A 25,462-nucleotide genomic window follows, 5' to 3' on the forward strand; every position below is an offset into this window, starting at 1 on the left:
AACACACCCATACACACACTCATCCACCCATACAGTCCTGCACACATGCTGTGTTCAACACATACAAACAGTGAGTCACTCATTCATGCACCTATGCACTACGTAATACCCCCCACCGAACCATGCAGACACTCAGACTGATACTCAAAAAACCAACTAATAACCTATATAGACACCCATGTAGCTACTCACCAACCCATGCAGCCACTTATACACAAAGTGAGAGACTGATACAGATATTTACATATTTAAACATTACTCACTAAGCCATGTATTCACTATGATACACTTAATCAGTCAGTTACACAATCAATTTTTCAAAAACAAATCATCCATTTAGACACTTATATACCCATTTATTCTTCCATCGACCTTGAGATATACATATATAAAACATATTTAATTTTCAGAAAAACACACATTCACTGGATGATGTCATCAGTGATGTCATCAGTGATGTCATTTGAGATGTCATCAGTGATGTCATGAGTGATGTCACTGACCATGTCATGAGTGATGTAATATGTGACGTCATCAGCAGTGCATTGCGGGCGCGCGAGTTATAGTTAGCTGAACTAACTATAACGGGGGAATTTCAATGGTTTTGTACAAGTGAAAAGTCCAGCTAACTATAACACCCTTGAAACCTATGGTTTTTTCAGTGAATTTCTGAGGTTTTTTAAATGCTAATTCCTAACTATAACGTGCCTGAAACCTATGGTTTTTTCTGTGAATATATATATATATATATATATATATATATAATACAGGTTATGAAAGTGAAACACGCTTAGTTCTGTTCTTCTGTTGTTGTTTCACCAGAACAGTAATATTAAAGATTGAATTGGGGGCGTGTGCCGACCATCAGGCCAGGAAAACACAGCCAGTTCGGGGGCTTGACGCAAGATGGCGGACTCACGCAGGCGATGGATCTGAGGCGACGCTCGGCACGCCTGATGGAGCGAAGCCGAGGGACTGTGGCCCACAAATTGGGGCGACCGTGGGTGCGACAACCTAGCTGAAAGGAAGCCCTGAGAGCCGGTCTCGCCATCCGATGTATGCACCCCACCCCCACTGAGAGATCGCTGAAGGGTGCAGGGCGGCCGCGTGGACTCCCAGGTGAGGAGCGGGGGTCCGCTATATAAAGAAGCGGGCCCCATGGGCGTCGTGTGCGGCATGCTGGTCCTGAGCGCCCGGGGGGCCTCTGAGCCTGATGATTATACGAGGAGCCCTGGGACTGAGATGCTGGGCCTTAAAAAGGCGCCGGCCTGGCATCTCCTTGTTTGAATGCAGCCTCGTGTCTGGGCCTCCAGCGAGGTGCCCCATATATCCTTACAGAGTCCAGCCCATCCACAAGCCCGAGAGGGGGCCTGATAAGAGAAGTTTGTGCAGCCGAGACTCTAAGCGTCCCACGTGCTACGCAGAGGGGCCCCTAACTTTAGCTCTCAGGGGAAGGATCTTGGTGTTCTCCCGGAGAGGTGTCACGCAGCTTTTTGACACTTCACCGCATGGAGGACCTGAGCTGACTTTGCGCCCTGGTCCCTATGCCACCAAAGAAGGCACAATCCGCCAGGGTCTCCAGCTGCTTCACCCCAGGAAGCACGGGGCGGCTAAAGAGGGGAGAGCGCAGGGAGGATCTGATTGCGTTGCTAAGAGAATTCAAGAAGGAGCTGCGAGATGACATCAAGACAGATATGGGGGCCTCGTTCGACGCATTTGAAGTAGAAATGGGGGAACGTTGGTGGCCCTGCAAGCAGATGTGGACTCGATCGGGGCTCGCACCCTAGACCTCCAGGCGAAATGCCAGGAGCTGGCTGACTGTGTGCAGCCTCTGGAGGACAATTCTGCTGACCTGCATAATCAATTGAGGGCCACGATACTCAAGTGTGACGACCTTGAGAACAGCTCCCGGCGAGACAACATTCAGGTGAGAGGCCTGGAAGAAGGCTGCGAGAGCCCAAACTTGGAAGCATTTATGGCGGGGCTTTTCGCGACTGTGTTGGGAGAGAAGTGCCGAGAGGTGCAGCTGGAGAGGGTCCATAGAGTGGGGCCGCGGCTAACAGGAGACTCCAGCAGGCCCAGGGACGTTTTAGCAAAATCCAGCTTCTTTCAGATAAAAGAATTGATTCTTCAGAAAGCACGAGCCCTCGATAAAGTAACATTTCAGAATGCGTCCTGCTCCCTGTTCCAAGACGTGGCCCAGGCCACCCTGGCTCGTTGCCAGCAGTTCTGGCTGATCACAGAAGCCCTGAGAGATCGCAAAATAAAATACAGATGGACTTATCCCTTTGGCCTGGCCTTTTCGATGGATAATAAGAACTTTCACTGCACGGAGTTAGAGGAAGCAGCCACCATCCTGGGTATCAAGATCTCCTCTCCCGAACTTGACGACGGTGGCAGGGGGCACAAGAACGGACTTGCAGATGGAGACGCAGTGGGGGACCTTGGCTGCTGCAGAAAAGAGGCAGCAAGAAAACGTCGGGCTGATCCAGAAGGAGACTTTTCCGTTTGGAAACGTTATGAACTGCTCGAGCAGGCAAGCAAGGGACAGTGAGGATAAGAGTTAAAAGGGGCCAGGCCCCATCCACAGAAGACACTGATAAGATCAGGATTAATGAAGATTCCGGGGAGGGGATAGCGCAAGGGGGATGAAGCTATGATTAGTAGATAGGCAATGAACAATGGCTCATACTAAAATCATGCTAAGTAGCTGTTAAGAGGGCCTTGGGAGCGGAATTGGGTCCATCCCAGGAGATGCCCAAGTCGCGATTCTCTTCTGAGATAGAGAGCCTCAGAGCTCGAAGTTCTGGTACATATTTGTTTCTGTTGAGTATGTTTCTGTATCATGGTGCTCATCGATCTGATTATGAGGTTATGGTCACGATGTGGGGGCGGGTGAATCTAGGGAGGCATGCGGGAGGGTTCTAGACTAATTTGTGGCGGTTAACTGCTTTTCTTGGAATGTGAGGGGTCTTAACTACCCCAATAAGAGAGACAGCATGTGGAAATTTGTGTTGGATTATCATGTGAAATTAGCGGCCCTGCAGGAAACCCATCTTCCAAAAAAGGATGAGCAGTGGCTGAAGCATAGGGCCTTCCCACAAGTCTTTCGCTCCTCAGGATACACGAAGCACAACGGGGTGGCTATACTTTTTCATTCCTCCGTCCCATTTCTCCTCCAAGCTTCCAAATCAGATAAAGCAGGGAGATTCCTGATGGTCAGGGGTGAGCTAAGAGGAAGGTCATGTACAATTGCTATGGTCTATGCACCCAATGTGGGGCAACAAGATTTCCTGAGCGCATTTCTATCCACACTGGAGGGGTTCGCCATGGGCGACATATTGCTACTGGGAGATTTTTATTCAATTTGGGACTAGACACAACCCACCCGCATAGGGCAACAGGAGGGGTATTCTGCAAGATGCTTAAAGCAACTTTACAGGGGCTGGGTCACCTAGACATGTGGAGGGGTTTTCACCCCTCCACGTGAGACTATTCCTTTTTCTCTCACTCTCACAGGACCTACTCCAGAATTGACCATGCCTTCTTTAGCCAGTCGCTGTTCCATACACTCTCAGAAAGGCCAGTTCCACCCGATTTGCCTCTCGGATCATGCACCTTTGGAGTTGGTCCTGGACTGGTCTGCCCCGTGCTCTAGACATGCTAGGTGGTATTTCCCCAACTTTCTCAGTAGGGATCGATTACTCAGGGACGAACTGAGAAAGGCCATCACAGAGTTTTTTTTTCATTAATGATCCCGCACTGGCTTCTCTTGCAAATAACTGGGATGCCTTCAAGGCGGTCATAAGAGAGAAATGCATTGAATTAGCTACCACACTTAAAAACCAACGCAAGGGGGAGAGACTGCTTTTAGAAGGGGAGCTACAAAAAGCCAAAAATGCACACAAGGCCAATCCCTCGGTTCAATCCCGACAGAAAGTCACACACCTAAAGGGGAAGTTGCAAGACATCTACACTAATGGGGTAGAAAAAACTATCCTGCGTCTGCAAAAACGAAGTTACGAGGGGGGAAATAATGTCAGTGCCCTACTGGCGCGACAACTCGGAGCTAGGCAGGAAAAATAATATATCGCACACAGTGGATAATGCTGGTGTCTCTCAGCGAAGTGAAGAGGGAAAGCCAGAGCCTTTGGGGAACTCTACCGCTCCCTATATACCGCTGACCCATTGGAAGCTGGGGATCAGGAGAGATACCTAGAGACCCTTGATCTGCCGCAGATATCAACCTCCACGAACTATGACCTATCTCTTGTGAGGAGGTGCAGAGGGCAATAGACACACTCAAATTGCAGAAGGCACCTGACCCAGATGGGTTGAATGCTCACTTCTATTGTACTTTTTCGCCAGAGCTGGTTACCCGCCTAGTGACCCTGTTTAATGATATAGCAACCATGCAATGGGTGACTCCTTCCATGGGCGAAGCTCTGATCTCCATCATCCCCAAACCGGGAAAAGACCCTAAAAGTTGAGCCTCCTACAGGTCTATTGTGCTCCTGAACCTAGACGCCAAATTATACTCTAAAATACTAGCCACTTGCCTAGAGAATGTAATGCCGTCTCTCATTAGGGCAGATCAAGTAGGTTTTTCTAAGGGTAGGCAAGCCCATGATAATCTGAGGAGGATGGTACACATTTTTGAAAAAGTGGAGAAAAAAGACTTTCCAGCAGTCATTCTTTCGCTAGATGCGGAGAAGGCCTTCGATTGGGCCATTATGACTCGAACAATGAGGCATTTTGGGTTCAATGAGACTTTTTTAGGTATGGTGCGGGCCAACTATTACTCCCCTAGATTGCGGGTACTTGTGAACGGGGTGGCATTGGAATCCTTTGGTCTCTCGTTGGGAACTAGGCAGGGGTGCCCGCTGTCTCCCCTACGTTTTGCCCTCAGCATTGAGCCCCTAGCGGAGCGATTCAGGGCCAATCCAGATATAGGAGGGGTGCCTTTTGGGACAGATGAGCACAAGATCTCGCTCTTTGCAGATGATGTTTTGATTCCAAAGCTGCTGACTTCTCTTCCGGCTATTCAAACAGAACTGAACTCCTTCAAAAAAGCCTTGGGGTTTAAAGTAAATCTATCGAAGTCCTATCTCCTCAATCTGACACTGCCCAAGGAGACTATGAGAATCATAGAAGAGGTGTCCCCTTTTCAAAGCATGCACAAAAACATCACATATCTGGGCATTAAACGTACCCCATAACTATTGAATCTTTATGAGGCTACCTATCCTACCTTGTTGTGACAGCTTAAAGCAGACTTGGCCAGATGGAGAACCTCCTACACTTCCTGGATAGGGCATATCAACGCCATCAGAATGAATGTCCTTCCTAGGCTGCTCTATCACTATTTCAAAGCCTACCAATACAGGTTGAAAGGGATCTCTTTGTCGACCTGAAAAAGATAATCACTAAGTTCATCTGGCAAGGTCAGAGGGCACGATTGCCCCACTGCCTGTTAACCGAGACGCGCATGGGAGGGGGGATTGGCCCTTCCTGACTTCCTGGGGTACTACAGGGCGGCCCAACTCCGGGTGCTCACAGATTGGTCCCTCCGTGAATCTGAAAAACGTTGGCTCCATATGGACCGACCGATAGTGGACAGGACGATATGGGATCTCTTATGGAAGCAGAAACAAAATTGGCCTTTAAATGCTTATATTAGCACACCCACAGCTACCACCCTGCAGGTATGAGATGACCTTACCAGGACTTATGCCCTAACTACTTTCCCTTCTCCCTAAACTCCTACCCACTTCAATCTTGAGTTCCCACCAGCTCACCAACAGGGGGTGTTCTAAGGCTGGCGGGAGGGGGGTTATCTTATGATATCGACCATTACAAAAAAGGGAAGTTACTGACATTTGAGGAATGCGCTAAAACATTCAAGCTTCAACCTTCTGTAAAATTCCACTATATACAACTGAATCATTGGGTACAGCAACCTCAGGTATGACTGCCGCAATTAGAGACTTACACCTAGTAAAGAAGTTCGCACAATCGGGCGACTCTACAAAGGGGACCATCTCCTTCCTTTACTCACTCATACGGGCTTTGAGTCCACACTCAACTCCGAGACACCAAAGGTTTTGGGATTCCATTCTTGTCCTTATACAAGGACAGTTCCAAATACAACCGTTCACTTCAGATAGATGTTGGAGGGGCTGTGGGCTCCTAGGGTCTTCAGGCATATTTGGTGGGACTGCCCCTCAATCCAGCCCTTTTGGAAAGAAATGTTGTCCCAAATTAAATTGATCATGGGCTATCCAATACCCGCCACAATGGATCACATTCTCTTGGGGATTCGGGATCCCAGTTTGAAACGTCAAACGCAAGGGGATCGCTCCGTAATGTGGCTGTGCTCGAGAGCCGCCAAGATGGCAATAGCTGCAGCATGGAAGAAGGCGGACTCCCCCTCCCTTACGCAATGGCATGCCAGGTTATGGCGAGCACTGGCAATGGAAAGAATGGCGGACAAAGTGGAGGACTCAAGAAAAGGGTTTAACTACACCTAGGCCCCCTGGTAGAATACTAGTCGGAGGGCTTGCCCCTATTTGCTTGCGGTCCCAAATTGAGAGCTCTCCACCTCTTTCATATTTAATAATCCAAAGGGCCACTAATCCTGGGTAAGGAGGCTAGATGGACTCGGTTCGGGCCCGGCCCACATCGGACCATCGGGGAACATGAGAGTTTGATGTCATTTCAGGTTGCGACCTAGTACACAAGATGAGTAATTTATGTGAGATTCCTGTAACTCTTCATCTGTAAGCAATGCTAGTGGCTCCCACCATTGTTTGTCTTTATTGTGTTTATTTTATTTATTGTATTTAGTGCCAGGAACTTTCTTTGTATAGGTTAGTTTTGGAATTTAAAGACAAGTTCAAGATTCTGGTGACGGAGAATACTAAAAGAAAAAGGGTTGCTTTTGATGACAGATTATTTCTGTCAGATTGGTTCCATTTTCGACTTTGTTCCCAATATGTACATTGTGAGCTTTTACAGTCTGCTGCATGGAGTGGCAATAAAGAAACTTTGTGTATAATGCTAGAGTCAGAGTCTTTAATAAAATCCACATTCTCTCATCGAGGTTCTTGGATAATCTACATGCTGCCAACACAATGAATCTGCTACAAACTACATTGAGCATTGACCAAATCTCTGGGTAAAATTCCTGTTTCAAGAAATAACTGTCTTATTGGCCTGACTCACTAAGCTTTTCCATAAGTAAGTGAGCTTATTCCTGATAAAATCAAGACTAGGACACAATTATTCTTCGAATAACCTTTGTTAACCGGCCCAAATCTTAAACTTTAATTAACATGGAGACAATGATATTTTGATAAAATACCACCCAGTCTTTAGGTACCTGAATAAAGAGTTTCTGAAGTATAAGACCCTGAAGCTTACTAATGTGTCTGAGGAATGTGACTGTGATTAAGAAAGCAACCATCCAAGATAGGAACTGTACTTGACAGGAGTGTAGGGATTCAAAAAGAAAGAGCCATTAGTAATGTGAGAACTACATTGAGGTTCCCGGCAGGTGCTGCCGGCGACTTAAGAGGTACTGCCCTCTTTAGACACCCCATGAAGTCTTTAATGTCTGGTACTCACAACAGGGAAGATTGCTGTGTTGACTGTTTTGGAGGTACACTGCAACTGCTGTGAAGTGTTAACAAATAATAGCATAGGGAAGGCCTGCTTTGTATAAATGTGGGAAATAGGAAACGATTTCCTACACAAAAACTTTAATATGGCCTGTTTGGCTGAGATTGCAGTGCCCTGGACGTTACCAACACTAGATCCTCCCAAAGCTCTTTTGCTTGTGCCCATGGCCTTGAAAGGCATTCCTGTAGGAAGCACATGAGCAAACACTGAAATGTGTCGTCAGGCATATTTAGCTTCTCTACAGCACAGCCTGGGGCGCTTTTCTCTCCTACAGGAGGTGCACTCAACTTCTCTTTAGGTTTAAATCTTTTATTAGAATAAAATGAAGCAGGTAATTCACATAGCAAAACGCCTACAGCCCCATCTGGGACGGCTAAAGAGGTCGAATGCATACTATCAAACTTTAGCTGAAGCATTAATTGAGGGGCTTCTGGGTGAGGAGAGATGCACAGCATGTGGCCTACAAACCAAATGGGCCAGACGCGTAGGTTCAACTTCTCTTTAACTGTGCCCCGAGACAGTGTGCGTTAGGTCCAGAGAGTTGCCATGGAAACCTGCTTTTGGGCCTGGCATGTTACAATGTATCAAACAGCGTCCAAACACACATGCGTCTGATTAGAATTCAGCACTCAAAGAGCAAACTTAATTTAAAAAAATGTATTTCCGGCCTGGTGGAAACTGGCAATAGCTTGTGTATCTCAACTTTATCCTGTTTGGTTTGTTATGTGGTAGAGAGATTTGTGTCCCTTCGTCCAGCAAGGTGCTGCCCCTCCCTTTGCAGTAGCCCCAGTACCCAGCAAGGCTCCTCTTTGCTCCCATAGTCTGTGGCCTCCCAAAGAAGGCAGAACCCATCATACTTTACAGTATAATGCTCTGAGCTAAATCCCTGTGAACAGAAAGTGCTGGCAGGGAAGGATGGCTTCTTCATAGTGGCAAGAAAAGTGACAGAGGATGAGTTTTTAAGATTTTTTTTAAAACAGTCCCCTGCATCTGTGGGAAGAGTCCTGGTGCACTACATGCATAAAAGCAATGATACAAATGTGATGAAAGGCCTGCTGCACACTTAAGGAATTATTTGGTGCATATATGAGGCAGATGCTTAAGAATATTCAGCGGAGGCACTGCAGAAATGAGGTGCTGCATAGTATATATTTGGAAGGCAGTCTGGATATTTGGGGAAAAGTCTCACCAAAGTGTTTGAGGGAAGTCTGAATATCTCGGGGACATGCTTGGTGTCCCGTTTAGTGCATTGTGAGGGATAACCTGCTGTCATTTCGTAGTCAGATTTGTGCTGTGTGAGGTGCATTTTATATGTAGTATTTTGACATGAATGGATCCTTCTGCATTAAACACGCAATTCACTTTTTCCTCATGAACCTCTAAGAGATGTGCATATTTTCAGAAGTTAGACCTGTGCCATTTTTGGGCAGTTCTGCCTTTTACACCAACATCACATGCGCACCGAATCAGGGACACTCATGTGTGGATCAGGAAACCAAAACTACATGTCCCAAAATGCAAAGAGTTCTTGTCAAAAAGAAAAAAAACAGGACTGTCTGGTGTTAAACACAATATAATAGACCGATACAGTTTTACAGCTGTTTCCATACATTTTTTAACTCAACAAGCATTAAATGTTCATGTCTCTATGATTTCCTATACATCTGAGCCTCTGTTTAAGGCATGTTTATTCTAATACTTGTACTTTGAGTGTGATTTGGAGTGATGGTAGTCTGTTAAAGTGATTTAATGGCATGTTATCCAGTTATGGCAATGGTAGCTCAGTAGTTTGGCCACTGCTTACAAGAGCAGTCTATATTATGGAGGTCATACGTTAAATCTTCCCAGTATTCATTTGTTTGGGCGTGTTGTGTTATAAGCTGGTGTTATTATGAAAGGCGCATGTAAAGCACATGACATAACTGCAATGCAGTCCCATGTACTGGATGACTGATTTTTTTTGTGTTAAAATTTGTTTTTATTGTTATTATTAGTTTTGAACTTTTGAACAGTACATTCCAGCAAATGTGCATATCATGCATCTCCATTTGTAGGATATCTTTGTTACAATGTTTACGTGACATTTTTCAGAATTATCATCATCACTATATTTCAAGTCCAGTATATGATGAATCAACATTTTGTTTGAATGATAAAGAACGAAAGAGAAAGGAAGATATAAAAAAAAAGGGGGGGAGGGGGAAAAAGGCGAGAACAAAAAGAAAGTCTCACCTGGAACCAATATATATACAATTATGTTGAATAACAAACACTTCATCCGCTATAACCATGCAGACTGTGAATACGTATCTCCCCAATCAAATGAACTGGTAACTTAGTGACATGCCATTGAGTTGTTCTAAACGGTCATGACCGCAGAACTGATGTGACATGTGGTGTGTCAGGGACTATCGGTAGCCAAGCGTGTTGTGTCCGTGCAGTAGGAGGTCTAAGTGGTTGCCAGCTGTGGTGCGGTTTGTTTGTCGTCAGTCACAGTCGAGTCTATTGTCGAGACCATGCCCTGCTCTGCCATGCGAAAATCGGACAGGATTGCATCCCATGCCGGGGCCAGTGGTTGCTTACGCAGCCCTATTGCATCCTCACGGTGGAGTGTTACGCTCTCCGCCTGTGCCCAACACAGGAGGGAGTGATACCAGGTCTTCGCTGCTGGTTGATCAGGGGATTTCCAGAGGAGCGTGAGCAATCACTTAGCCACTATTAGGCCTAGGTCTATCTGTATCTGGACATCACCTTATGTTTCTTCGATCTGTGGTAGAGCACCAAGATGCAAACCTACCATGTCCAGTCCAACGTTCGCTCCGTGCATTAAGCCAGTCTACTAGTGACCTCTCCTCAATATACTTGAATGGCTGTACATGACCATAACATATGTAGGAGGTCCGCCCCTGGTTCGTTACATCTGGCACATTTGGCATCTGCACAGGCAAAGTATTTGTTTATTTTCGCCGGTGTGAGGTAGGCCCTGTGGGTTATATATTATTGAATGAGCCGGAATCTCATGTTGCGGGGAATTCGCATTCGTGTGGGGCCTTCAAGTATGTGACCTCATTCACGGTCTGTGGTAGGTCTCTGGAGGTCCGTATCCCAGTGGGCAAGGAGAGAGAGCAATGACTGTGCTGCGTGAATTCTAAGCGACTCTGCAAACCATTTGGTGAGATGCCGACCAGTGCCCAGCTCGTGCAGCTATTGTATGGTTAGATGCGTGGTAGGTTCCTGCCTCACATCTCCCCACCGTATGCTCAGTGTGCGAGTCACCGCGGCATGTAGGAGGAACTGGCCTTGTGACAGACCAGTGCTCTCAGCTAGGTATTCAAAGGGAACGAGGCATTGTATAGAACCCCTACTGTTAGGATGTCCATTTCCTCCCATAGTGTGAGTTCTGCACTGGATATCGCCAGATGTCTTCTGGGGGTGCCTAGTATGGGGAGAGATGGTGCGTGAGACTAAAGCAGCGGCAATAACACTGATAAGCAACCTGTAGTAGTAACTGCGTGGGCTGCCTGTCCTGTTGGGATGGAAATATGCCACTATCTGAGGCTGGGTGTACCCAGACGTCTGTGTCACTGAGGTTCCGTGTGCTTAGCCAACGTGCTACCCACTGGAGTTGCGCCGCCAGATAGTAATGTTTCCATATTGGGTAGTGATAGGCCTCCCTCAATGGTCGACGGGTATATTTTAACCATTGCCACTCTGCTTCGTGATCCATGCCAGATGAACCGTTGTATATCCGACCCTGAACAGTGGTGGCCTGAGGTATGTACTGGGTGACTGATAACCTTCACTAGCCTTAACCTTTTTTTAATGGAGATCATGTTTCATTGTGGGCTATTTTAAAACCACTCATAAATTATTACACTACACAAAAGTGGATACATCCTAATATTGTTCCTATTAAATGGGCTTAAATACTTAGCTCTACTCACAATAAAGTGTCACGCAAGGTGTCACACATAAAACAATAATATGTCACACATGAGAACTCCATGAACATGGAAATGTCACACATAAGCTATGTGGAAACTTGGCAGCTATGAAGTGTCACTCAGTTGTTTAAATGTCACTCATAATTACACTGACATGATGAAATGTCACACATACACATCTGAAACATTGCCAGCTATGCAGTTGCTCTGAATGAAGCCATCATTACTAACACTTTTGTGACAGTTCACATAGTAATAGAATAGCATGCCTGCAAAAAACAGGAAGCTTCAGGTTGTTGAGGTAAGCTTTGCCTTTCACTGCGTTGAGGACTGATCCGAGGACAGGCTAGATTTGCTGCGCTGGAGATGCAATTATTTTGGATTGATGGGAAAACATAGGTTGTGTATCAGAGACTGTTTTTTAGGTTTCGCCTAGAGACGCTGCGCATGTGCTGATCGCTTGCGAGATCTATTGTTGTCGATTTTGCTTGTGAAGCTGGACAGGAGATGTGCACGCGTACGGACAGGAGATGTGCACGCGGCGCTCCAACACAGCGCGCGCATGGTGCGCTTTCACTTTCCGTGTATACTGCGCCATAATGATGCACTGCATCAGGTGTTGGTATAAAAGGAGGGTATTGCTAGCAAAGTTTTCATTACTATTTCAAAGATTTGTTAAACAATATATTTTTTTTAATCCATTATTTAAATGCATATAATCGTTCCCCTTCATACTTGTAAATTAATCCATCAACCCACAAATATATTTTTTGCCTTCTCCTAAAAAGTAACCGTAGTTATGGTTTCTATGCACATATAACCTGTTATTCTTATATGCCTATTTTAAAGTTTTGCTTGCTGTTTTTAAATCCCGTACAAATGTTGACCGTTCTCGCATATATTTTTCCCAGGTTTTTTTTCCACAATACTACAACTAATACTCGAACACAACTGTAATTCACATTATTGATACCCTTAATAATCCTACAAATCACCATACCATCCAAGCAAGTATTAATTGCATTAGTGAACCCTGCACACTGATGCTAACTACTCCTCTTGCCACCAAACTAACTAAACAATAAATTACACATTACATACTTAGTAAACACATACATACAACTACTTACCTGTTAAATACATGTAAACACTCCAAACAAAACCATTATGCAAAATTGTAATTACAATACCAATAACTCTAACTCTAACTGATGCGAGACCTGTTGCATTGTAAATGCTTGTTGACTGTTCATTAGGCATTGTTGTTTGTTGCTACTCTTGTAAGTATGGAAATACGTGATTGGCATTTCTGTGCAGGTGTGCTGCTACCACTGCTAAGCACTTTCAGAACACCCTAGTGGCCCCACCATGCTCAGTGATGTCATCAATTATGTCATTGAACATATCATGAGTGATTCAATTTGTGATGGCTTAAGTAGAAGATGGTGGGTGCACAGTTCTAGTTAGCTAATTAAACAATAACTGGTGAATCTCAGCATTTGTTTTTGTTTAAAATGTTATGTTTTAACTGACATTGTCACTTAACTATATCATCATTTTACCCATTGTTCTTTACATTGAATATCTGATTTCTTTTAAGTAAAGTAAGATACTATTAGCTTACCTAACTTTGTATTTTTGTTTTACATTTTGGGCCTTAGGGGGAGGGAGAAGGGTTGTCCCTCTGCCCCCACATGGTATTTTTAAACATTTTCAGGAAACAGAGACAGTGTCTCGTTATGTTATGTAATGGCTGGCACAACATTCTACTGATGCTGTGGTCCCCCAATCAGAGAGAAAGAGCCTGTTTGGTCAATCATAACGCTTTAAAAATTAAAATACTGCTTCAGCTGAACTCACAAGAGCCCAACTGTCAATAAGTCGGATTTACACCAAATAAAAAAACACACTTTCTTGGTAAACATTTCTCTGCCAAATTTGGTGCAATTCTGTTCAGCTGTTGCGCATGGAAAATGTGTTTTGGTATCTTCCCCTCAATCACTCCAAGCCTTTCCTAGAAGGAGCATAGGTGGCAAAAACCTTTTGGGGGAAAGTTTTGTAAAGAGACGTAAAACCGCACCAAAGTTTTTAGCACTTGTATACATAGTTCACTTTATATTTTGAATCCAAGCACTGTACCAACAATTGTCGTTTGTAAGAATAATATGAGTAGAGAGCTGCCACAGTAAATGTATGCTATCTTTAGGTCTGTGGTTTCAAGTTAGTGCATCTTTGCCTGTAGGGGAAACACCGGAATCAATTTCTTATAGGCAAAATGGAAAAGGGAAAGCTGAATGTTTCAGGCACCTGGATCTTTAAGTTTCTCTGCCATCTCCTGCAGTGTGGACACCTCTTCCTCCTGCGGTGCGTGGATCACCATCACAGTGGAGCCCAAGATGCTCAGCACACAGCCGATCTTCCCATGAATGTTCAGGTGCTCATTCAGAAAGTAGGAGGATAAAACAGCACTACAAAAAACATAATCAGTTAATGGTAAACAAAAGCATGCATACTTCTGGGAAACAGATTCCATCTAATGGTCCTTTATACTTTCCTTAACTCTCAGTAATCCTTGTGAACATAAAACAAAATGTACATCAAGGAGGGCTTAAATGTTGACTCACATAAGAATTGGATGACGATTTGGATGCAGTGTAGGAAAGAAGATTAGAGCCTACAAAGCCAACTGCGCATTCAACTGCAAATGCAGGTTTGCGTGACTCTTAATTGGTGAGCATAAAAGTGTGACAACATACCAGTTAAAACAAACATTTATTTATTTCAAGAGGTCAAGGTAAAAAACAAATGGCCTAATTGCAAAGAAATATTGGGAGGAATCCGCCCATGGAAATACTAACCCCATTCTGAATTCAGAAGGTTGGAACGGTTGACAATGTTGCAATATTGAACGGTTTGTCCCTTTCTGATCTGCAAAACTATTGCCTTGTGTGTTTTATTAATCCCAGCACAAATCACTCGCTATTACCTGACGAAATGGGTACAGAGAAACCTTCTGATCAGAGTGAATTCTAAGCACAACTTGTATTGCTGAGCTACTTAGCCTAGTCATTTGCTGTATATACTATATTGATTAAGACCAGTTTATGTTAAGAAAATATAATTTTAGAAGCTTGCTGTACAAAATGTTATCAGGTTCTTTCTGTCACAGCAGTGCATACAGGGAGATTCCTAGTGTTCACAAGAGCCTAGTGCTGGAGTTAGTGTGGTCAGGACTACACTCTAAACTTTAATACAAGATACTCTCTATTTGCTCTTCATTGCAATAAACCTCCAGCAGGGAGATCCTCATCAGATTGATATGTTGTGAATATTTTCCCTGCCATCAGTAAGAACGCCAAAACACTTTGCCCCTTTACATTTCTAGTACCATGGAGCACCCATAATGGTCCGTTCCAAGACGGCCATGTTAGTTCATTTTTTTTGCTATGCAGAGCTGGGATATTCTTCATATATTTAAGGATCATCAGTTTTTTCCTTGCATTCATGTTCATAGCTGCCATGCATTCATTGTGATTGTAAGGTGGCAAATTCAGATTCATGTTCTGTTTAGGTCCTGAACACAACACTACTTGATAAAGTTACTGCAGAAGACTAAAACCCAATGCTCACAGGGGACAGAGAAAAAAAGACACCAAAGAGTTCCCATAAGAAATATACCCAGTTCAGGGGCCCTTCAAACAGATGCCAAAATCCTCAGCTATGAATCAAGAGCCTCCACCTACTATTTGGCCAGGAAGGCAGACACAAAATGAGTTTTCCGAACAGTCCGATTCCCACTCCTGCAGCAACTAACCTGTGGGTGGATCCCATCAAATGCTTATGGGTCGGATGGTTGAAAGAGGGTTTCATGCCATTGCCAGTACTCTGGAACAGCTGGATATCACCAGAGATCCAACAGCAAAAGGACACTGGTGCCACTTTCTACAGTGTAGCCTTGACATTGGCCATTGATGGCAAAAGATCCGACTCTGTAGTAACCTTCACATTCCAAATCAAGCACCATGCTTAGCAATCATAGGAATTCATGATGGGACCTACAGATTAGGACGTGCCAAACCTTTACTTTGACCTCACCCCCAGCCTGTTCTGGGTCTTAGCCCAGCAGCATTTTGTATCACAAGGTTTTAAAGCTAATAGCTCTGTAAGATTGAATTAATTAATAAAAAGATTTATGTCAACCACTAAACTTCCGTGCTGGCTGTAGTTGAAATGTGAAGCTAAACAACCTACTGCCATTCAAGAAGAGCAATTGGACAACCAGAAAAAAATGTCTGCAATATACTTCTCAATGTCCCAAACATGAAAGATTTTATAATGTCCATTGCAAATTTATTCCACATAGATGCAATCATTCTCCTTCCATCCATCGATTTTAACTTGAAATGAGTGAATGCCATTTAATCTTGGCCCTGGCACCGCAGAGCTGTTCTTTTTTGGCTTATACGCTTTGACCCGATGGGTGTACAATATGAAGGTATCAAACATAAGACTTTGAAGCAAATCTTAGACTGTACTAGTATCCAGTAGAACCTTTGACTGACCACAGATACCAGAAAATATAATTCTATTCCAATAATCTGGGTTATCTGAAGGCAATTAATTAGCTTCCTAGAGGCACAATGAACTAGGATGATGCCCTATTCCAAACATGAGTGCACTATAGTTCTAACCAGCTGGGCTCTCAGTTTCTGAGTGTTTCAATTAATACAATTTCTCAACCTAGCAACATGAATGAGGATACTCTTACTATGACTGTTTTTCTTCATGAAGAGCTGTAGTGAAGGAGGCGCTCTTGTGGTTTGGCACCCTATGACGACCTTCAACTACCATCATTTTAACTGACTTTAGTGTGTTATTTTACCCTAGCCTTAATGTAGGACGGTCCTGCATATGCCTGCTTCTCTTATTTCTTGTAATCTTGCTGTCTTCCAGTGGGAGCTGTCACGGAGTAGAACAGTCTTGCCAAGAACAGAAGGTGTGGGATGTGCATTTGAAGACGTGTGAGGGAGAGGGAGGTGTGGAATGTCGAAGTGCAGAGTTGTGAGCGGTGGTGCATACATGTGCTCGGTGTTGTACATTGAGAGATAAAGTATGTGATGCAATAGGACATTGAGGGATAAAGTATGTGATGCTATAAGCAGTTGTGCAGAAATGTGTATTGTGTTAGACAGTTATGAGAATTATGAGTTCTTACTATTGGCTTTGACATGGCCTCATGTCATCTTATTTTCCGACTTTGCCTTGCTTCAAGCTTTTCTGCGTGCACAGCAGTGCTTGCAAGTTGTTAATTATGGCTTTGCCTTGCTGCAGTTTTTCTGCGTGCACAGCAGTGCTTGCGAGTTGTTTGGGTTATTCACATTCAAGGTCTTTCTGTTTTACTGAGCGATTGCTTTTGTTAAATGTACTCTGGAAGGCCTTGTGTGAGCTTCATCCAGATAGAGGCTGGAAGATGTGAGAATGACGGAAGGGACGTGAGAGCTCCTTCCTGCCGTGGGAATGCTTGCTTGGAACTCGTCAGTTCTGATAAGATTCCTCTGGCGCGGGGACGAGGTATTTCGGGAACTTTCTAATGTGTTTAAAGTTGAGGGTAGCGGACGCAGAAACTGGGAGTTTGGAATCCGTGCGAAGGCGGATGCATCTATCTCAGAGTGTGGACCCTGGTTGCTGAGCTCTGAACCCCAGCTGTGAACTCCCCTGGTCAGAACTGGGCTAAGATGCAGTGTTTGCACCAGGTGATGTATTGAGTTTAGGTTATTGCCATTGTGATGTTTAGCCAGTGGCTTTGATCATTGAGTTCTGGTTATTGCCATTGTGATGTTTAGGCAGTGGCTTTGATCATTTGAGGTGTTTTCATTGTGATGTGGGAGTGAGTTGAGGTGCACATCCAGAGTAACCATCGGCTGTATATATATAGATATCTTTCTGATCTCTTGCAGGACGTCCAGCATATATACGCCCGAGTCTTATCTTATATTAGTTGCTGCCTGTTTATTATTCATGCATTCAATTATAGTTGGCAAATATATATATATATATATATATATATATATATATATATATATATATATATATATATATATATATATATATATACATATATTTGAATCCTGTGCATTTGGCATCTTTTGTTAGAGAGCATTGTGTAATAAACCCCAAGCCTTATTCTAAAAGACAGAGAGTCCTTGCATTTTGTTAAATAAAACCCTTTTCTAAAGGTGTTGTTTGTTTTGTGTTGAAGTCTTTGCTGGGCCAGGTGGTAAACCATCGTGTGAGAGCTGTATTATCTGATGAGCTTAAGCAAGACATCCAAAAATCACATTCATTACATCTTGGCGTCACTTGCAGGATTCGAACGTTGAAATGTAAAGGGGAAAATGTTCTCTAAGGTGCATGCAGAGACCCAGATGCCAACTGATTTATTTCAGTGTGAGCTTGTCTCTCTCAAAGAAGGAAAACAACTTGGTATTTCAGACAGAAACAGTGGTGTCATCTTGAATGCATGGTTTAGCATGTATCAAAAATTTGAACATTTAGAAAAGGAATGTAGTGAGCTGGGACGGAAGTTGGCTGATGCTCAGTTTGAAAACAAGTCTTTGAAAAAAGAGTTAAACATGTACCAAGCTCTGAAGCCATTTGTTTTGACCAGCTATGATGAGTCATATGTGAAAAATGTGAACTTAGAGAACGTGCCAGTTATTCTGCAGGCTTCACAGACGGTCTTAATGAATTCTTTTGAGGATGTTACTCAGCCAGAAAGGAATGTGAAGGGAGATAGACAGACTAGTCTGTTAGCGATCACTGGTTGCAGGTATAAATCAGACATGTTGGTGAATGATGAATCTTGCTCTACATGGAAAAACTGTATTTTGGAAAAAGAAAGGATTTTAAAAGCATGGTCAATTCAGAAAGGAGACAGTGCATCATGTGTGCCATTTCAGAAGCAGTGTGCTATTTTACTTTTAAATTCAGATGCTGGACAAATACAGATGCTTTCGTGTTTTAGCGCATTGACAGATACTGAGCAGAAGGCAATAGGACATAATGTGATTTATCAGTGGGAGGTAGCCACTGTTATAAAGTGGCATATACAGACAGAGACTGCAGTTTTGCATGAACAGTTTGCACAGGTCCCAATAGAAAGTCCAGGGGTGGAGTTTGAGACACAGGATTCCCCAGTGAAGTGGCAGATTGTACTGCAAAGCGCAGTTACTGTGCATGACAGAACACTTAATTCCCTTACAGATGAAAATACTAAAATCTTGGAGACAGAGGTGGTGACACACGTGTGTATAACTAAATATGAGCACCTTGGAGATAAGGACCATACAAACAGGTGGGCAGAAAATGAAGGGATGAATATTCCCCTAGGTTTACTCAGAACTGTGATTCTTATGTGTCAGAGTGCACAAGCCAGACCAGTCTCACAGAAGGTGAAGGGCGAGTTGAAGAAAGGAAAATTACCAGAGCAGACAGAGCAGCTGGATTGCCTTGGGCTTCTGCCAATTGATAAAGGGAGCACGTATTCAGCAGTGAGTGGAAAACAAGTCAGGAAGGAGACTGCCCCAGCCATTCTTGCTGTGCAGGTAAAAAGAGTTTCATCCCAATACCAAGAATTCAGAGGCTAAAGCGTGGGTAGAATTCTCAGACAATTCCACAGAGCCAGCAGTGAACCATGCAGGCAGGAATGATAATATTGTGCCTTCAGACTCAAAACAGGGACAGGAAAACGTGTGCTTTAAAAAAAATGTTTTTTGTAAGAAGAGTGATGCTTGTTTCTTTTCCAGGTCATCATACTGCGATGTGTTGGTGTGCCTGATGTCTCTGCCCGTGTCGGAGTGCCCCGTATGGGTGGGACCCCCCCTCCCCCAAGCCTGGAGGGATCACCGGACAGCGCAAGCTGAATCCTGTGGCTGAACGGACCAGACAGACCTCCAAGACCGATTAACTGATTTAGTAAAGATGAAGCACAATGTTCACAGTTATTTTTTTGGATGTGAGAAGGCCTGTTTGTTTGTTTAAGAAAAAGAACAACAATGATGTTGAGAAGAAGATTTTTTTTTGAGTTAAAGATAAAAAGAAGGTGTTAATGTTGCTTTTATTTTTTAGCACAAAATATATAAGTTTGGCTGCTTTCTCAGTAGAAGTTCCAGTATTAACCATTAGAGACATTAGGAGCATTACCGAGTTCAAAAGCTTGATTCATTTATTTTGTGTATCCATCAAACATTTATTCTTGCTGAGTATCTAGATATGCATGAGCTATTTCTACATGGTTTGAAATGATTATTTATTTATTTATTTAAGCTTGTACCGCGCACAGCTACCCACAATGGGTTTCCCGGCGCCAGGGATAGACTGTAGAAGAAAAGAGAATGTCACCTTGACTTAAGGCATGCTTTTATAATTTCACAGTATTATACTTGTGCTTTCAGTTCAGCACATGAGTTTCTGCTTCAACATGTGCTTTACTCGTAGTTGTGCCTTTAGTTAAGAAGTTTGGTTTTTGATATATGTAAATGATGATAGTCAAAGGTCATGGGGTGGAATGTAGTGAAAGAGGCGCTCTTGTGGTTTGGCACCCTATGATGACCTTCAACTACCATCATTTTAACTGACTTTAGGGTGTTATTTTACCCTAGCCTTAATGTAGGACGGTCCTGCATATGCCTGCTTCTCTTCTTTATTGTAATCTTGCTGTCTTTCAGTGGGAGCTGTCACGGAGTAGAACAGTCTTGCACAGAACAGAAGGTGTGGGAGGTGCATTTGAAGGCGTGAGAGGGAGAGAGATGTGTGGAATGTCGAAGTGCAGTGTTGTGAGCGGTGGTGCACACGTGCTCGGTGTTGTACATTGGGAGATAAAGTATGTGATGCTATAGGACATTGAGAGATAAAGTATGTGATGCCATAAGCAGTTGTGCAGAAATGTGTATTGTGTAGTACAGTTATGAGAATTATGAGTTCTTATTATCGGCTTTGACATGGCCTCATGTCATCTTGTTTTCTGACTTTGCCTTGCTTCAAGCTTTTCTGCATGCACAGCAGTGCTTGCAAGTTGTTAATTATGGAGTGCTTACTATTGGCTTTGACGTGGCCTCAAGTCATCCTTTTCCCCTGGCTTTGCCTTGCTGCAGTTTTTCTGCGTTCACAGCAGTGCTTGCGAGTTGTTTGGGTTATTCACATCGAAGGTCTTTCTGTTTTTCTGAGCGATTGCTTTTGTTTAATGTACTCTGGAAGGCCTTGAGAGCGCTTTGTCAAGATAGAGGCTGGAATATGTGAGAATGGAGGAAGGGACGTGAGAGCTCCTTCCTGCCGTGGGAATGCTTGCTTGCAACTTGGCCAGTTCTGGTAAGATTCCTCTGGCGCAGGGAAAGTGTCTTTCGGGAACTTTCTAATGTGTTTAAAGTTGAGGGTTGTGGTCTCAGAAACAGGGAGTTTGGAATCCGAGTGAGGGCGGATGCATCTATCTCGGAGTGTGGACCCTGGTTGCTGAGCTCTGAACCCCAGCTGTGAACTCCCCTGGTCATAAGTGGGCTAAGATGCAGATGCAGTGTTTGCACCAGGTGATGTATTGAGTTTAGGTTATTGCCATTGTGATGTTTAGCCAGTGGCTTTGATCATTTGAAGTGTTTTCTTTGTGATGTGGGAGTGAGTTGAGGTGCACATCCAGAGTAACCATCTGCTGTATATATATCTATATATCTTTCTGATCTCTTGCAGGACGTCCAGTATAAATACGCCTGAATCTTATCTTATATTAGTTGCTGCCTGTTTATTAATCAGTATTATTCATGCATTAGATTATAGTTGGCATATACATATATATATATAGCTCTACATGTATTTGAATCTTGTGCATTTGGCATCTGGGACAGCCTTTGTTAGAGAGCATTGTGTAATAAACCCCAAGCATTATTCTAAAAGAGAGAGAGTCATTGCATTTTGTTAAATAAAATCCTTTTCTAAAGGTGTTGTTTGTTTTGTGCTGAAGTCTTTGATGCGCCAGGTGGTAAGCCATAGTGTGAGAGCTGTATTATCTGATGGGCGTAAGCAAGACATCCAAAAATCCCATTAATTACAAGAGCCCTTCATAAAAAAAACAAAGGTTCACATGTGAGTTTTAATCTCAACGGGGGAAGATATCCACTATTCACCTTAATACATGCCTATAGGTCCTCATAGTCCCACCTGACTCCTTCCACTCATATATTCACCTGGATGCCATCAACATGGGAATGAACGAGGAGATGTTGCTCTAAAATGTGTCAATCAAGGGACTAGCATAAACAATGAATAATCCTGGAGAAAGTGGAGAGTCTTGTGGTACCACACTTGTTGTCCATGAGTTGCTAAAGACAAAAGGGACCAGTTTATTGCATTTTACATGAAAACCATTAAATGGATTTGCCATCAACCCCTGCTACGGTTCTCTTAAGGAGATTTTATGGCTTTTGGTCCACTGTATCAGAGGCCACTGAAAGGTCCAGGAGAAGCACAATCACTACCCCTCAATTGCAAAGGGAAGTAGCTCATTTGTCACAGGCAGCAGGAACGTATCCTTGACTTGATGTGGCCTAAAACCAATTGTTATTGGTCAAGAAAACTGTGCACAGTTGGAAAGGTCTGGGTGAAGTCAGTGATTCACCTGGTCACCTAGAGTTTAATTTTTTTTTATTAAAGGAAGCAGCGTGATTACAATATGCTTGAGAGGCAAAAGTAAACTCCCCTCAACGTATGATGCATTCACTAATTTGATAATATATTAAGCAAAAGTCTTAGCGAGGAACATAGGAGCAAATACAAGCTGGAATCCTATCCTGGTTCCAATTCTTTTGGTTTTGAGAATAGCCTCTCCACATCATTCGCCAATACCATTCTGAATATGAAGGTCTACAAATGGTCAGTGGATTGTGGGGTGATCAGCAATGTATTTATTAAACGTGTTTCAGGCATGTTTCAAGAGGCATGTGGCTTTGCAATCACCTTCAAATTCTTCCTGCAAGTAATAATTTTGTCATGAAAGTTTTGTGCTATTTATTCACATATCATTGGAGGAAAAGGAATGCATGATTCTTAGGGTTCCATTGATAGCAGCAAGTGTACAATACAAAATAAGGCCCGTGCATTTGGTTTCTACAATTTTTGTTGCAAGAATGCTTCTTTCAGTTTTCCAATTACCTTGTAATAAAGTCTGTTATGTTTTTTTTTTTAAATGTTGTCTTTTCACAAAATGTTTTTCCCTATTTCTTGTACGGATTCCTCTCTTATGTTTTAATGCTGGCATAGACCAACAATTTGTTTGAGACTGAATTTTTCTTGACCACCTAGAGTAAGGTCATCCAAGGCAAGCAAATCTGTAAAGTTAATTGCACTTCTTCCATCAAATTCCAGAGTATTTATTCCTTAGAGCTTCGCCTAGCAGACCTCCTGATTTATTTAAATGCAGTACAAGTAGATGCTCTCTTGTGATTTGGGGGCATAAGCAAAAAATACTGAAAGAGGATACTTTAATGATCAGATGATGTTAGGAGACAATTTTTATTAGATTAGATTTGCCATTTTCCTTTTTAAGGGAATCATAATATTACTGGAGTCATGTGAGGAGTATCTATAGAATAGTTAGGGCTCTAATTTCTTCAGCAACCCATGATGATTGATGAGCCTGTTCAATGGAGTGTTAAGATTCACTTGTAAGATTTCCCAACTAAACAGTTACAAAAAAAAAATACATACATTAAACAAAAAAGAACTTAGAAAATAGGCATCATACTTTGGTGGCCAATATGCCTGCCTGCATGTAACAGATGACGTTTCAGATACCTCCCAAGTTGAATACATCAAGTCAGACTTAGCCCCTTCCTAACTCATAGAAGTGGTCACTTTTATGAACTAGTTCTCTGAGAAAATTGCTAACTCCCATCTCTCTTAATTGTAACATGTGCATAAGATTTACCCCGTCTCTTGGGGGTATCAGATTGTGCTAGGTACCATCTTTCAGGAACATAAGTATCTGAATTTGTGTATCAAACACTGCATCATGAATTTCTTCAGTTCAACAAATGCTGATCTAGCATTTATCATCCTACATAGCATCTGTAGATGAGAGTGAAATGTAAATGTAAATGTAGTGCATTTATGTAGCGCTCCGCACACCCCCGAAAGGGTCTCTCAGGCGCTGTGCACATACCGCTGTGGAACACTTCCTGGCCTTTCCCTGTGAAGTGTCCACTCCTGGGCACCCCCAAGGTGAATCCAGGCATCCTAGCGCTTTTGGGGCCGTTGTGGAGATTAAGCAAGCTATTGCCCAGAGTTGCAGAGTGGGACACATGATTAGAATAGGCACGAGGCGAGAATTATCGGGTCCGGGGAAATTGAGCCCAAGACCCGCCGAAGCAGGAATTGAACCCTGGTCCGGGCCAGACCTCTGCATCAGGGTCTGCCGCTCTAACCATTGAGCCACACTTCTCCACAGAGTGGTGTTCAGGAGAACGAATGTCAAATGGGAACAGAATGTATAGGGTTGATTTATTGGTTGAATTATGTCAAGTTGCAAAACATTGTTATACCTGCTACAAAGTATTTGTGTGATGAAACAGTTATTGCACTGTTCCCAATTTTGTATGAATGCCGTATTTAAAGGTGTTTATTGTGATGCATCTATTGAGACTGAATTCATGTTTTTTTGTTTCCCCAAGACGGTGTCTTGAAGGGAAATCACAATAAAACACTGGGCTTTGTGTGATTTGATTTCTTTCACCTATTTGTATACGCATAGCTGAGAATGTTGTATTTTTAATGTGCATGTTTCTACAAGGAAAAATGTGGCCATATTAAAGGTGCATTATAAAAGAATTTATAGAAACTCAATGGTGGGAGGGAGGAGGAGTGTGAACATGTACGCAAACACATAATGAAAAATATTCCAATATTAAAACATTTTACAGAAAGTTTGGAAGGTGATTTTTTGTTATGCATTTGGGATGCAATCCGCTCCAATTACAGTGGGAAGACATTCTAGTGCACAGTGCCGCAAGGGTAAAATATCTAACTTCAGGGCTGCTCAAGGAAAACTGTTGTTAGCATAAGGAACTTTCAAGGGGTCGCTTGAGTGAGATGAGATGGATTTCATCACCAAGGTGAGGAATCATCTTATGACCCTCTTTTCTACAGACAAAAAAGACTGAGTAAAAAAACGGAGGAGTCTAGTATGGTATGAGACACATGGAACACGCCGACAGAAAATACAGACAAGAGATTGTTGTAACAGTCTAGTGTTATTAGGTCTAGAATGTACATTAGAGTGATTAGAACTGAGTAGGACATTAATGTGGTGTAAGTGGGCAGAGGGTGAATGAGGCAATGAATGAAGATTTGCAAATGTTTTTAGTTGATGAAATAATGATGTCAAGAGGAAAGTGTATGAGAGAGGCTAGAGCTGTGTATACTATTTGGGAATGGAATGGAATAAAACAGTATGAAACGCTGGTAAAATGACAAGACACAAAGATGATGAAAGTCACACCACAGACGTACCTGACTAAAACACTCAATGCGCCCAACGGAGTGACCAGTGTGGCGGGTGCAAAAATATATGCAGCAAAGTTTGCGGCCTCTCCAACTGCCACTGAAAGGAGAGAACAGTCAATCCAAGGAGCTTCAAAGCACAGAGAAGAGTCTTGTTGCATACTGTGTAAACCTCTCATGTATGTATGTGTATCAAAGTAAAGCAAACTTTCAAGATAATGGAGTATCATTTGCAGACTTTCTGATTCAACAAGGTGTGTATTACTGGTGCAGGTAGCTGTCTCCCATCAACACTG

At 43.1% G+C, this 25,462-nt stretch overlaps 1 protein-coding gene across 2 annotated transcripts in view; it reads right to left on the reverse strand.

Moving 5' to 3' along the window:
- LOC146829082 (magnesium transporter NIPA2-like) overlaps positions 1-25,462 on the reverse strand; it is a 116,011-nt gene that overhangs the window by 30,724 nt on the left and 59,825 nt on the right. For both annotated transcript variants that reach the window (XM_085607707.1, XM_085607706.1), the window contains 2 exons: positions 25,176-25,266; positions 13,932-14,092 (listed from right to left, as the gene is read on the reverse strand). In XM_085607707.1, coding sequence (XP_085463833.1) covers positions 13,932-14,092; positions 25,176-25,266 — 252 coding nt within the window. The remainder of the gene's footprint in view (positions 1-13,931; positions 14,093-25,175; positions 25,267-25,462) is intronic.

The sequence above is a fragment of the Triturus cristatus genome, chromosome 5_2 (assembly GCF_964204655.1).
Source record: "Triturus cristatus chromosome 5_2, aTriCri1.1, whole genome shotgun sequence".
Taxonomy (NCBI): domain Eukaryota; kingdom Metazoa; phylum Chordata; class Amphibia; order Caudata; family Salamandridae; genus Triturus; species Triturus cristatus.